Source organism: Myiozetetes cayanensis, unplaced genomic scaffold (assembly GCF_022539395.1).
Source record: "Myiozetetes cayanensis isolate MyiCay16 unplaced genomic scaffold, myiCay2020 scf4, whole genome shotgun sequence".
NCBI classification, from domain to species: Eukaryota; Metazoa; Chordata; class Aves; order Passeriformes; family Tyrannidae; genus Myiozetetes; species Myiozetetes cayanensis.
In genome coordinates this window covers 37,325,410-37,339,957 of record NW_026087631.1, presented here as the reverse complement: position 1 = coordinate 37,339,957, position 14,548 = coordinate 37,325,410, and the positions used below count along the sequence as shown (strand labels likewise).

Here is a 14,548-nt window from a genome sequence, read left to right as displayed (position 1 = left end):
AGAGAAGAAAACAGCCCTTTTCTTCTCCTGCAATACCTAACCTTCCCCTCCTACATACACACACTGTCAAGACACATTGTGATAATAATAACCACCAGCTCTTTTTACCTAGTGTAAGTAAGATGTACTGACATTTGAACTTGCTGATTACTTCTAGCAACCTCTTCTACCATTACCTATTTCCATTCCTATAATATTCCCCTGTTTACATTAATCTCTTCTTTGCCAAATTAAGCAGTAAAGCTGACAGACATGGTTTACACAGCTCATGTCTGAAGCCAACTGTGTGTACCAGCTTGAATAGCAAAAGTAAACTTCCCCCGGCATTTGTCAAGCTGTGCACTGCAGCAAATACTAGTAGACTCAGACAAAGACTGTAGAAGGGATTGCACACAGAACAAGGACCAGAAACTTCTGAGAAGTCTTTTTATATTGCATTCAGTCTCTGGATTATTTGCAAAACAGATAAAGACAAAAGTAAACAAAGAAGAATAAAAGATAGAAAGATATTCAAAGTCTTGATAATCCAAACATCTGCTTCTCATCAAGTCCTCTCTTGATATCAAGAACAAAGTAATATATTTACTTTACAGTCACAAAGAACTACGTATGTAAAAACCGACTTATTTTGGAACCATAAAAACACATGAGGTAATGCATTACCAGCTTGGTTAACCAGAGGGTCCATGGTTGGAGGTTTGCCAAGGCCTGGACGAAGTCCTGGAGTTGCACTAGTGCCTGGGGTTGGCACATCACCCCGAGGAGTTGGTGTGCTGGATTTCAGAACAGGCGTACTGGCTTTTTCGTGCTGGTATCATTAAACAAATTAAAAGAGTATTATTTTTAATCTAGGCCATATTACACAATTTATCACAACAGCAGCTGGAATGCTGGGCACCTACTACCTAGTCCCTCAGCCAATTTTCATAAATCCACGCAATGCTGACAACATCAACTTGTGAGAGAGAAATGCTGACCTTTTTGATTGTAAGTAAGTAAGTAAGTAAGAAACGTAGAAAGATATCTTTCCTCTTCCACTAATATTAAAAAAAAAAGATGCCTGAGCCCAATTTTTTCAGGACAGCACCATATGCATTACCAAACTATTTTAGCTGGAAATCATTAATATCTCAACTATTGTTGGGCACAGCAAATCCAAGTACAAAAACAAAATACCACTTGATTGACAGTATCAAAAAAACATGACACAAAATGTACAGAGAATCTGATCAAATTATTAGTGATACTACAGGAAAAAGGTTTCAGAGAATAACAGCTTATTTAGAAGAGTTTAAGAAAAATCTGAAGCATTTCTTAGTGACTATATATAGTCTATGTTAAACCACAAGCTATTGCTCCAGAAAAAAATTAAACAATGCTTAAGCAACCCTTGTATTTTGCAATAAATTTGTAACTCATTTGACATAAATGTAGCAAATATAAGAAATCAAAACAAAGTAGAAAATACTGCTGAGAAGGCAAGCTGAGTAATACTATAAAGGTCTGGAAAAACAATGGTCGATTTCAGCTTCAAGTGTTTAATGCCAGGTACTTTGTTTCACAAGTAGTTACAAGAGAACAGGGTTAGATTTTACAAGAAAAAAAATACTTATCTGAACAACAGACAACCACCTACCAGACCCATTTCTTTGGATTTGAGGGAAGTGGAACTTCCTGAAGAGGCTGTAGATGCTGGACTGCTGGAGGCATCCTTCTTTAGTAGACGGGTTTTATCAACACCATTTTCACGTGGTGAATGAGTGGGACTTGCCCTTGGGGAAGAAGGATCCTAAAACAATGGAAAGGTAAAAAGAGTACAGAACTCTGTCATGTGTTGGTACACAAACACCACTAATGAGTCTATGGGGAAAAAAATCTATGAGAATTTAAGCAGCAAGTTCAAATAAGAAGATATTTTGTTATCTTTGTAGAAAAAAAAGCCAAAATCCCTTCATCAATTCAGAGACATAAGTAAAATCATATAGTAAGCAATCTGTTTTTATTTTACACTACATGTAACCATAAACTGTTCCCTAGTACAGATCTTGCAATCTAATTATACCTAAGAACAAACTAAAGCAAGTGCACAAAATGTGTGGTAAGCCCATAGGAGACCAGCAGTAACTGCAGTAAGTTGATGCCATTTTTCTGCGTACATTCTCCACACTCTGCTAGTGACAAATATTTTGATAATCTCTTTTAGGCAATACAGACCTTGTTAATATCTATCTTCAGAGGAAAAGATAAAGACGCATGCTTTTGAAGATTTCACAGAATATTCTGAGTTGGAAGAGACACACAAGGATCACCAAGTCCAACTCTTAATTGAATGGCCTGTATGAGGATTTTTGTATGCCACAACATCATTTACTTTTTTCCTAAACACCAACTGCAATTGCCTCACTACATAAATCTACAGGAAAAACTGAAATTATCTCTCATTATTTTTCTCATATTTTTCTCTGTTCCAGAAGTACTCTCTGCATTTACTTTAACCTGAAATACCCAGCCCCACAAGCTGCAACACCATCAGAGCTTTGTAGGTTCTCCATGCTTCTTTGGCTCATAAAAATAGAATTAGGGAGGAAGCACACCTCACAAGAGGGCACTAAATCTACTGACCGTAGAGCCGTTTCATTGTAAGCAAGGCTTCTGAAAGGATTACTAAAATCACTAGTTTGATACCTATTTTTCTAGTTGGCTGTAATTTGGGCACTTGAGCTGCTGAAGATACTTCTCTACCAGCTTCTCTCCCTGTGCTTTTCACAGAGCCAAAGAACCTCACTACCATATTCAGACTTCCTACATCACTTTGTTGTATAAAATAAAAGATGAAGAAAAGGGAATATCCATCCCCTCACCTTTATGCCATTGCCAAATCTCTGCCCCGAAGAAAAAAAGTGTCTAGAATCTTTGGAAAATATTGTGAATGGACTGACTTCATTCTCAAAAAACATTTCTGGAAAACGCTGTCTTAACAGAGGATGTTAAAATACAAACAATTTTTCAGACAGTCTTTTTAATAACAGTCCTATTATTAAATACAACATTAGATAATGTTTTCCTTTTACATTTGAAGACAGTAGTTTTGAAAACTTCAGCCTTCCACGCATATCTTAGCACACCTGTCTACATTACAGAGCAGGTGCGAAGCCTCAGAACATTAACTGCAGAGTGAACAGACCTGGACAAAGCAGTAGAAGGAAAAGCTGAGAAGGCAACCAGACAAAGCTCAGAGTAAGACATAGTAACTGCAGGACTAACGAAAAGGAGATATTGTGAATATTTTAACATAATCACACAGAGGATTGTTTTTCTTCTACATCTAAACTCACTTTTCCTTTAACAGGTGGGCAAACAACAAGACTATGAAAAAGAAAAAAGTTACCTCGTTGGATACATCTACAACCAAGTTATCGTCACTCTTGTCCCCATCACTGTCCTATTAAAAATAAATAAATAGTGTTCATTTCAGTTAGTACAATAAGAGCCCAGAAAAAGACTATGCATCTACTCAGACATTTTTTGCTTTTCCTACATAAAAAATAAACAGCCTTCCATTAATTTATTAGCAATAGGGAGAATCACGAAAACAGAAACACAACACCTTATTTCTGCTTCAAAAATAAATCCCAAATAAAGTAGTACTAATTGAAGGATGACCATCTGTGATGGTTCGGACCTGGCTCCCTGCCAAATGCCCAAACTCACAGTAATAACCCCTTCCCCCTCCCTTCTTCCCTTAGGGCAAAGGAAAAAAAAACTATAAAAATTGAAAAACCTGAAAACAATCAAATTATATTAAAATATGTATTTTTACATATATTACAATTATATACAATTAAAGTACTATGGACACAGCAAAGGGGGCCCCCAAACACCCCCCGAAAGGAAAAGGGGAAAAGGGGACAAAAAGGGACAAAACCAGAACGGATATGTACCATCAACCCAAGAACTAGGAAAATAAAGAACTAGCAAAACGTAATCTCACCACGTCCTTCACAAAAAACAAGATCACCAGACATGGTCAGCACTCCCCAAAACCCCGCATGGCAGACCAGCGGTCACTGCAGGCCTCAGCCTTAGAGACCAACGCAAGGACCCACTGCTCCTGAACCTTGCCGGAAGAGAAGGGAGTGAACTCTCTAATCTTCATCTTATTTATATCCTGGTTTACATAAAAATCATATGGAATACTGGGAACATGGCCACTTCCTCGTTTATGAGCTGCTTGCCAGGAATGCCTAGATTAAAACCATCACATCATCTCACCATCAGTGCACGTTGCAGATGGTCCGAAACTCCTTATTACCACCATAAACAGTGTTGCCACTATTCTTAAAAGAGAAAGGTACTCTGTTCATATACCCATGTGTTAATCTTAGAGAAATAACTGCTTGTGTATTCCTAAAAAAGTCTCAGAAAAGGAGAGTTTTTTTGCATATTTGATGGATCATCCTCCTCCAAGTGATAGGAGCATTTTTTTCCCCTTTTCCAGAGAGGTAAGTTTTGAAATACAAAGTTCTGGGAAAGAAAAAGCTTCAGAAATGCTAAGGCACTTCAACATTTCTACCTAAGAAAACCAAAATACTTGGACATTTCTAAATTGAAATGTTCTATTGCAGCCTGTCAAGCTGCATTTTGACTGTTTCACTTAGATCTGTGTTCATCTCAGCTGCTCTAGTGCCACATGATTGCTGTTACTCAAGTGCCTCCTGGTCTCTATCTCCAATACAGGCTGGAATGCCACATTCTATAATACGCAGTGGTCTAGTGATATCCACAGTGCAATAGGGTGGTTCAATGAGAAGGTGAATCTTGACTCAAAACCAAAGAAAGAATAAAATCAAGTGAATGTCAAAAATTTAAATTTTTGTGGAGGCAAGTCTGACATTTCTAAAAAAAGTACTTCCAGTAAAAAAAGTTTCTAGGCAAACAAATCAGACATACAAGATTGCTCAACTGTCCCCCATCTCTTTCTTTCAAAAAAACCACAAACCAACACATAAATTCAATCCTTCCCTTCTGTTTTAACAGAATCTTGCTCCAAGAAATACTACAAACATATTAGGGACCCAAGAGGGGCACCGGAGACAAATTTGTGGCTCTATTTGCTACAGGCACCTATCCAACCAAAAGATGTGGAAGAAGGAAATGAAAGCTTTAGCTCCAGTTATTTGACACCTCTTGAGAAGTATGAAGCACCCAGAGTGCTAGAATAGGTAAGAACACATTTGAGAGTGTGGGAAAACAGTAGATGGGACACTTGTTCACTAAAAACATCATTCTGAAGGAGGGCAAAATTAGCTACCAAGCAATGCTTAAGTGAACTCCACTGACTCCATAATCTTGATAAACAGAAATTTACTGGGATTATCAAAGGCATCTCTTATAAGTGCTATGAATATCAGAAGATTCTCCTAACTCATAAAACCATACATTGAAACTACACAGATCCTAACATGAAAATTAGTTAGAAGTCAAAAACAGAAAAAAAAAATTAATTTTGAATCTTTTTCCAAAAGCAACAATTCCTACAACTTATGACCCTTTTGACAAAGGCAGTACTTCATTGTTCCTAAAAGGGCTTCATGTAAAATGAGCTCCAAATCAGCAGTTTTGTATTGGCAAAATAAGGGAAAAAAAACCACAAAAACAAAACCACCAAAAAACCCAAAAAAACCAAAACAAAGCAAAAAAACCAAAACACACACCCACCCACACACAAAAACCCATACACACACACACACACACACACACAAAACCCAAAAAACCACAAACAAACAAAAACCCACCACAAACCAAACAAACCAAAAAACAAACAAAACCCCAAAAAACCCCAAAAATCCCCAAACAAAACCTCTTCAAGATTAGAATCTGGAACTTTCAAATTGTTCAATTCTTTATTCTGATGCACCTGCATTTGTAGAATTCACTTCAAACAAACAGCAGGTAGAAACACATTTAAAATATGGATTAAACCAAACTGCTTCTACAGTGCAATAATATTCTTTCCCTCTCCTACCAATAGAAATACATGAAAAACAAGCAAGTGAAGATCATTCTTTCTTTTTATATCAAATAACTTAAGAACAGTTAATCTTCAAATATTTAAAATTAAAAATGCCAATAGAATATCAAACCCTCAAAGTTAAGGCAGTAAAATGGGAATGTTTGCCAAAACCATCTCTAATTAAAACAGTATTATTAGAAAGTGGTGCAAATACAACTTGCAAGATTGGAACAGAACTAACATACCCAATAGCTGCTCAAAGATACTCTCCAAGTGGAGAGAAATTACCAAATCCAGAGGAAATAAATTTTCTAATTTTCTCTTGGGTTTCAGTAACCAGGAAGTAGTGATCTGAATCACAAACCCCAGAAAAATTGCCACATTATTGCTATGTCAAAGTATAGTATATTCTGTTAGATTTAAGTTCTGCTTTTCAGAACTCTCTCACACCAGTCCCAGTCTCAAACCTGTTCAAGTATCATCCTGTGACTTGGCTGAACATTCAGACTTGAAATTGAAAGCCTGTGTGAACCTTCTGAGGCTCACTGTTGTACTGAAGTGCCTCTTTGAAACCAAGCAACAGGGAAGCTACTCAAAAATACAGAATACAAAACTGTGAACTCTTTCAATTTCAATTTGCTTTCTGCTGAAACTACCATATCAGTCAAAATCAAACTTTAGTAACTTGGTAGAGCTTCATAACATATGCAATTTGCAGTGGTAATTAATATTCAATGTGGTAATAGCTTGTTAACAGAAAAATTTACTAAAACTTCCTCAGTTGCAAAATCCTCCATTTTGAACAAACCTTCAGGTTTTAGAGCAGTTCAGAAAGAATGTCACTCAAGCTCTAAGAAAAATCTCAAAACTCTTGTGAATCCCAAACAGCTACTCCTGGCTCAGTTTTCCCTGTTGAGGAGTATTACTTAACAATATCCCAAACTACTGAGTCTACTCTTGCCACAACAGAAATACTATCTCTCTGGCACATATATTCATGTTCTACTTCTGCCATAAGATACACATTTCTACATTTCCTTGCTCTTCACAGCTCTTTTACAAGCACAGTATATGCAAATAAATTAATCATTTATTTGACACAGATTTGCTTACATAGTGGCTGGAATCCTTATCATCCACCTTTCTCTTTTTGATGTCATTGGCATATTCAGGGCCATTCCTGCGTTTATCTGTGCTTCGTAGGCTGTCCGGGACCAACAGAGAATTACTCTGTAAAGACAAAAACCAAGATCAATTAAAAATTCCTTTTAAGATTCCTTCACATATGCTTAAAAACTCAAACTGAATGTGATAGATGCCTTAGAAATGTGATAGCCACTTAAGTCTTTCATTCAATTTAATTCAAATCAAAGTCCTCCAGGCAAACATATAGGGCTTCACACATTTTAAAAAGCTTGGATTTTCATTGTTCAGCCTATCAAAAGTTCAGTTCACTTGTCAGTCACCACCTAGTTAACTAATTAATTCAACTGAATTTATTGTTTAGGAGAAGTAGGCTTGTTGTTTATTCATGAGCAAGTAACAATGATTTTATAACTTTTTAATATTCAGATTCCATTTAATAAAGGATATTACTAAATATAATCTGATTGACTCACTTCTAGACCATCATAAATCGACGAGGCTTTGGTATTTCTACACCTGCAAGTATGGACAGATAAATGGTAGCTTGCCTTTAACTCTTAAAACAACAATTATTTGCTGAATCAGGTTATGCAATAATCAATTATTAGCTGTGGTGAACTCCAATTGGATTCTTTCAACAAATGTATTGCAAACAAAGATCAAATATTTTTACTTCCAGCATAACATTCACTAGTAGTGTGAAATTAAGGCTAAAATGTTGTTTAATCAGACTTGATCTGAAAAACTGAGGCCAACACATACACACACAAAAGACAAAGGCAAGGACTAATCTTTTCCTCAAACTACATGGACTGCTTTCTTTCATGCTAAGTTATGCTAAGTACAAACTGTTGACCCAAAGAGCATTTTAGACATTTTTCAGTCACATGACAATTTGACATGCCTTCGATTCTCATCTCCATCTCAGTTCCAGCTAAAGCATTAAAACCTGTTACAATGAGTTCTTTTAAGTGCAGGATTAGCATATGCAAGAGGGCAATTTGTTCACTGATGTGTTAATGCTGTGAACAATACTGAATGAGTTGAGAAAAAAATCCCTTTTCACAAAGACCTGGTAAGCCTAGATCCTAAAAGCCAAGTACATGTTTAGATAAATAAATATATGCTCACATAAATATATAAGTAAATAAGCATTTACATGCACAAACGTAACTCTCTCAAGAGAAAAGCCTAATACTTATATATACTTTGGTATAGTTTACTGATATATAGTTAAGCTTTCAAAGGAAATACTTAGATCTACCCAAGAGCCAGAGATATTTACTCTTAATATAGCATAAACTATATACTAATTGCCAGTGAACTCTGCACTGAATAGCTTCGTCATTAAAACCTGAAGACATCAGGGTTGTTTCGTGCAGAAACAAATGTTTAGCCCCAAGTAGAAGGAAAACGAAACAGGGTACATAAGGCAATCTGAATCCTCTTTTTCTCCTAATTCAGATGCTGAACTTTAAAGCCAACTCTAAGCTCTTTTATGCATGACTATTCAACCTAAACAAATGCCAAAGGGCTTACATAAAGCATATAGGAAGGTCTATTGAAATTCAGTATCAAGAAGCTCAAAATAATGTCTTTACAAATTGTTTTGCAGCTAAAAGGTGGGCTTGTTTGATCATTGAACTAATTACCTTGACAAATAAGTTGGAATTTAACTCATCTCCTCCCAGGTGCACATAAACTCAGGGATTCGCTATTTTGAAAAAATTTAAAACCCATTTTCAACATTATAATATTGAATCCATCATGTTTATGGGAAGCAGAAACACCTTAAGAAGCAATCTGTCAATTCAAACTTGACCAGAGATGTTTTTTCTCTTAAGGAGAAAAAAGTCTTTTAGTTAAGAGATACTTTCCCTAACAAAAATAAATGAAAATACCTATTTTACTACTGAAGAGTTTAGAATAAACAATCAAGAGAAACGTAGTAATGTGAATAAACTCAGTTCCTTGCTTTAATTTGCCAAAATAAGGTGTGAATAACAGGAAGGTGGCAAAGGGACACAAGCTGGGAAAAATTTAGCAGCCTACTTGGGAATTATGGCTTGCAAATTTTGACAACCAATATGTGTAACTACAATGGTTAATTTATTTTCTGTTTTATTTTAAAGTCTACCTAGACAATAATGACAATATTTTGTACTGTAGAATTTGTAGATCTTTTGTAAATCTTGTAGAATTTCAAAATTTTGAAACATACCTAGGAACTCACAGCTCTCACTGTGCCCTAAATGACAAAGATTATTAGATTTGTTTTTTCTTCAAAAGACTGATGGCTTCTTACATGAACATGCAATTATATATCACAAGCCTATTCAGCAAAACATATCCCCTATGGTCATATTTGCACACTGCCTCTCTGCAACTTACTACATTAATTTACAGCACTGTTCTCTTTTAATCAGAGTATCAATGCTAGAAGCTATTGTAGAGCAGCTTATTTCACAATAGCTACACCTAAAATTGCAAATACGACTGTGCTGTTGTTCTGACAAAATTTACCAGTAAAACAAAAAATTAAAAAGTGCCTGTTTTGTTTCCCATAGGAATTCAAGGAAGTTCTAACAGTTGTGACTAAAATCAGGTAACGTATAACACTGGATGAAAAAATAGCTTTCTACTGTAACCTATTACCATAATTCAAATCACCAACTGCGCAACATTTCATTCAACAATGTGAAAATATGGATCTCTTTAAGTAGTGCATATGGTAGATCCAGAACACTGATCAAAGGAAGTGAAGGAAAATACTGATAAGAACTGGGAAAGAGATGATCATACAAACCTTGGGCTATTGATATCTCTTACTTGTGTAATGATACAGTTCAGGGAACAGTATACTAAAACCCACATTTCCTCATTTCTGCTCGGGTATAGTGTATATTTGCTGTATGTCCACTATCAAACATAGGGCCAGCCAGAAGATAGCAGCAACAGCTTCACAATATTAGAGTCCCTTTATCTTCTCTTTAAAAAATAATAATCTGTTTAGTTCTTCTACTAGATCTACTAACAACTAACTTATTTTCAAAAGTAGGAGAAGAATTTTTATTTTGGCTATAATGGGCATTTTTTAATGCCCATTAATTTTAATAACACTAAAGAAATTTTCATTTGGGATTGATCTTCAATAAAAATCAGTTTGTACAAATTTGTTTGAACAAGTTTGTACAGGGTAAAAAAAAAATACATACATAGGTTATTTCCTAAAGAGAAACTGCAAGGTACCAGTTTTTGTCTTGTCTTAATTTCAGCTAAGTAGATGCATAACTGAGGATAATCCTTTGCTTTCACACTAGAAGTTTGGTTTATTAGGGATCAACATCTGCAAATTGTAAACCTCAGATCAGAACAAGTGGTCAAAATCAGATTTAAGTATTTTCCTTTTTTTCTGATAATTCACTTTATACACATGAAGCCCTCCTTTTCAAGTAAGTCCTGAAAGAAGAAAAAAAGTCTACTGTAGCACTGTTTCCTGTCAGTTACCAGACTGCATAAGAGACACACATAACAAGTAACTTATGATTATAAAACAACTCTGCTGCCAGCAAAAGTTAAACACTAAACAACCAGCAGGCAAATGTGAAGCAAAAATGTAGCCCTGATGCACAGAAAGAAGGTGGATTCCCTGTCAGGAATATAATGCACATTATTCAGAATGCACTTCTTTTACTGCCATGCTATTCCCATAGGAACCGCTTCCAAACCACAACTGTATGTGCCAGAGGTACAAGCTGAGAGCCCGTAGTAACTCATTTAGCCCCAGTTATAATACAGCACAGACAATTCACTAGTATATACAGAACTGACAGTTTACTTTACGCTGATCATTACAGCCATTAAGTAACAGTATTTACATTGCATCTCTCTTCATGGTTCCAACTACACCTGGTCCCAAAATCTTCTTGTGCTAGCTCAGCTCTCACAATCCTCTTTCCACCAAAGTCATGCACAGACATAGGCTTGCTCTGAGCTTGGTCATTCCATGACCCACTGCACATCCAAGCCATTGGCAGCCACCCACCATCACAGCCAGTTACTCAGGCGACAACTTGGACTTGCCCATATCACAGAGAAAAGCCTCTGCATTTATCTAACCATTGCAATGGATCTCTGCTGCTGCCACCCACAAAAGTGCTATCTACAAGTATGTATATCTAGACAGTAAGAGGTAAAATCTCTTGCTGAGTAGGTAAAACAGGACCAAGTCTAACATCTACACCCAAAACGTCAATTGCTCATTGTCAGGACCACTGATTAGAATACAGGAGATGCTGTATTCTTAACTAGCCCCCAGCAAGGCACAAGAAGATTATGCTCAAAGTTATTTTACTCCAGAATCATTTATTTTGATTTGTTGAATATGCTTATAGCAAACACATGTCAATCCAAAAGTTGACTTATAAAGTTAGGAGATTTTGTTGTAAATTAGTGGTGATGGAAAGCTACTGACTTTACCTTCTTTTTGACCACCATTTTAAGTTATATTTAGACTAGTATGATCATATTAGGAACAAGGAACTGTAGAAGCCTAAATGGATTTGAGTCACTCTCCACAATGATTTTACAATCAGAAGACGCTAACAGGGAAAGACTTCTGTTGATTTCAGTATTTTCTAGCTAATGTTTGTTAGAATCAGGGTATCCAAAAAAAATTATACCAGGCACCCCCAACTCCCTTGGTCCTTTGTCATGAGCTGCTTTCAATCAGCTACAAAGTAAACAGCAACACAGCAACCCATAGCTCTTACATAGAGCTGTGGTTTGGATCTATACTTTCTTCACAAAGGCCTAGAAGCATACTTGTGCTATGCTGATGAGTACCCTACATTTCCATATAGCAACTTCTATGATTTTCCGCCCCCATTTAAAAGAAAAAAAACCCAAACAGCTTGCACATAATATCATTCAAAAAGTAGCATTCAATTTTTTATGTTCTGTTCTCCAGGACTGGGACAGGAAGAACAGAAGAGCTTAGTGCACAGAATATTTTTCTACTCTAAGAAAAGAGTGTTTGCTTTACAAAACAGTAGCAACAATGCTCAACAGTGAAAGCAAAAAAAAAATTATGAATCCTTCCTAAGCCTTAGAAAACAAGCTCAAAGTTTTCCTTGAGAGCAAAAGATAAGCACAAACTTCATATAAATCCCAAGCACACAATGAGATAAGATTTCACTGTCTACAAATCATTACTGTTAAAACAGATTGCATCAGAACTTTTGCATTTCTGTGCTGTCCAAAAGGATATTAAAAAAAAAATAAACCTAATTTAAAAATTATTATCCTCAAACATGCCACAATATGCTTCAACTCAAAGTTATGCCACAAAAACTCTATTTAAAAACAAGTAGTTATGTACTAAGTTGTAATTTTTCAAACTTGTGCATTTAAAGCTGTCAGCTTCTACTAGTGGTACTCAAACATCACGTTAGACGTATCTGACGGAAATCATACTGTAAAACTGCCCAGTAATACCAAATATCATGGTAAATTTAGGTAACTTACAAACAGCATGGGTTTTGGTGCCTTGGATGATGAAAGCATGCCTTTGTCAGGATTTCTGGCAGCACCATTACTCTTAAAATGTTACTCCGAAAATCAAATTGGTTTTATCTTGATGACCCAGATGTTATAAAGTGATTTGAAACATAAAAGCCTACTGCTAGCTGGAACCACATGTGATAGCCAAACAGACCTGCTAGTATGTCTTATGTATGTGAGCCCAATTTCATATCATCCTTAAAAATATATTTTAAAAAGAAATCCATTAAAAATACATGAGAATTAGAGAAGTTTGAAGATCAAATAATTTCCAGCTCATCATTTTAACCACAGACTTGAACTTAACCATCTCTTAAATTATGATTCTTTCATTGAAGACATCATTCATCGTTAAGCCAAGATTCTAATGTAATATGGTATTTTAAGTTCGAGTTCACCTGTATTCAGCTATTAAGATTTAATTTAGTTATGAAGTATTATCCTCCACTGAGACCAAAAAGAAACTAGCATGACCTAGTATATATATCAATATATCAAGCCTACTTCAGATAATATCCAAGTAATCATGAGTTATACATATGAAGACAGAAGTAACTACAGTGACAAATTTACATAGTTTAATTAAATAAAATTTACATCTATAATAAATTAAGCAACTCTCCCACAAACAAAAGTCAGATTTAGTTTTTGACAGGTTTCCTTCCACAGGCAAGAACTATTTTCAGCTACAAGACGAATTCAGAGTTCAAATTTCCCAACACTGAAACACCTGATTTTAAACTCAAAAACCCTCTAGCAAATTACATGATGGACATGGCAGGGGTAGATGGGAACAGGGGAAGCACAGGAAACGTAACAACCAAATCAAAACACAAAGCCATATGTGCACGTTAGTGCACAGACACACACTGTAACATCCTTAGCTCCTAACAATAGTTAATGAGATTCCTGCCATCAACTAACCTCACTCAAAGACGTATGTCCCACACAGAGGAATATGTATTTAATAAGTCTGAGACTTCATGAAAACCCAGCTTGAAATTATTTCTGGGGTTACGCTGTCTTTAATAACATCAAGCAAGCTGAAACGAATACTTCTTGCTTAGTAATCTAACAACAAAAGACTGCCACAAAGGGTATGCAGATAGTTTCCAGTAAATAATTGTCAAGCAAGCTTACTGTATATATTAAAAAAGTAGCAATAAAAATCAGAAGGTTAGTAGCCTAATGCCGTCAGATAACTTTTCCTACTTCTTGTCTTCTTTAATTGAGAAAAGGAACAAAACAGACCTCAAATTCACCTATGATATAAACAAGCAGAATTAGATTTGTAACTTCAAATGACGTGGAAGCTGCACATGCTCAGGTTCAACAGACTAGTATAGCAATATCACTCAAGGCAAAACAGTATGAAAAGCTGTAACAAAGTAGTTCTTTATAGGGTTTTTCAGATAACACTGCCTTAGACCAATTCTATTACAGGGAAAAAAGTATCACTATAGAAGTTATACCATAAGCACAAAATAAGCAGTAAAGACATTAGTATGGCTTAAACAGATCCAGTAAAAGAAACTCCTAGGGCCAAACACCATTGTGATACATTTAAAATCCTCACATTTAAATTTCTCACCTTTTCTGCAACTCTAAATCCTGAAAATCCTAGAGGAAAAATCTTAACTCTGACTAAAAATGTTATATTTCCAATTTTTGATTTGCATCTTTCCCCTCCTCTACCACCTGCCCATAAGCAAATTAAAGTTCAAGTTTGCCTTAAAAAAAAATCATTCTGCTCAAAAATAAAACTCATTCATACAGTCCATCAAACAAATAACTTGGTGTTCTGCACAAATCAGGAGAGATCTTCAC

The 14,548-nt window shown here is 35.7% G+C and overlaps 1 protein-coding gene across 4 annotated transcripts in view; it reads right to left on the bottom strand.

Moving 5' to 3' along the window:
* Positions 1-14,548, bottom strand: part of TLE1 (TLE family member 1, transcriptional corepressor) — an 83,255-nt gene that overhangs the window by 25,041 nt on the left and 43,666 nt on the right. For all 4 annotated transcript variants that reach the window (XM_050329728.1, XM_050329730.1, XM_050329731.1 and 1 more), the window contains 4 exons: positions 7,127-7,243; positions 3,389-3,442; positions 1,637-1,789; positions 664-808 (listed from right to left, as the gene is read on the bottom strand). In XM_050329728.1, coding sequence (XP_050185685.1) covers positions 664-808; positions 1,637-1,789; positions 3,389-3,442; positions 7,127-7,243 — 469 coding nt within the window. The remainder of the gene's footprint in view (positions 1-663; positions 809-1,636; positions 1,790-3,388; positions 3,443-7,126; positions 7,244-14,548) is intronic.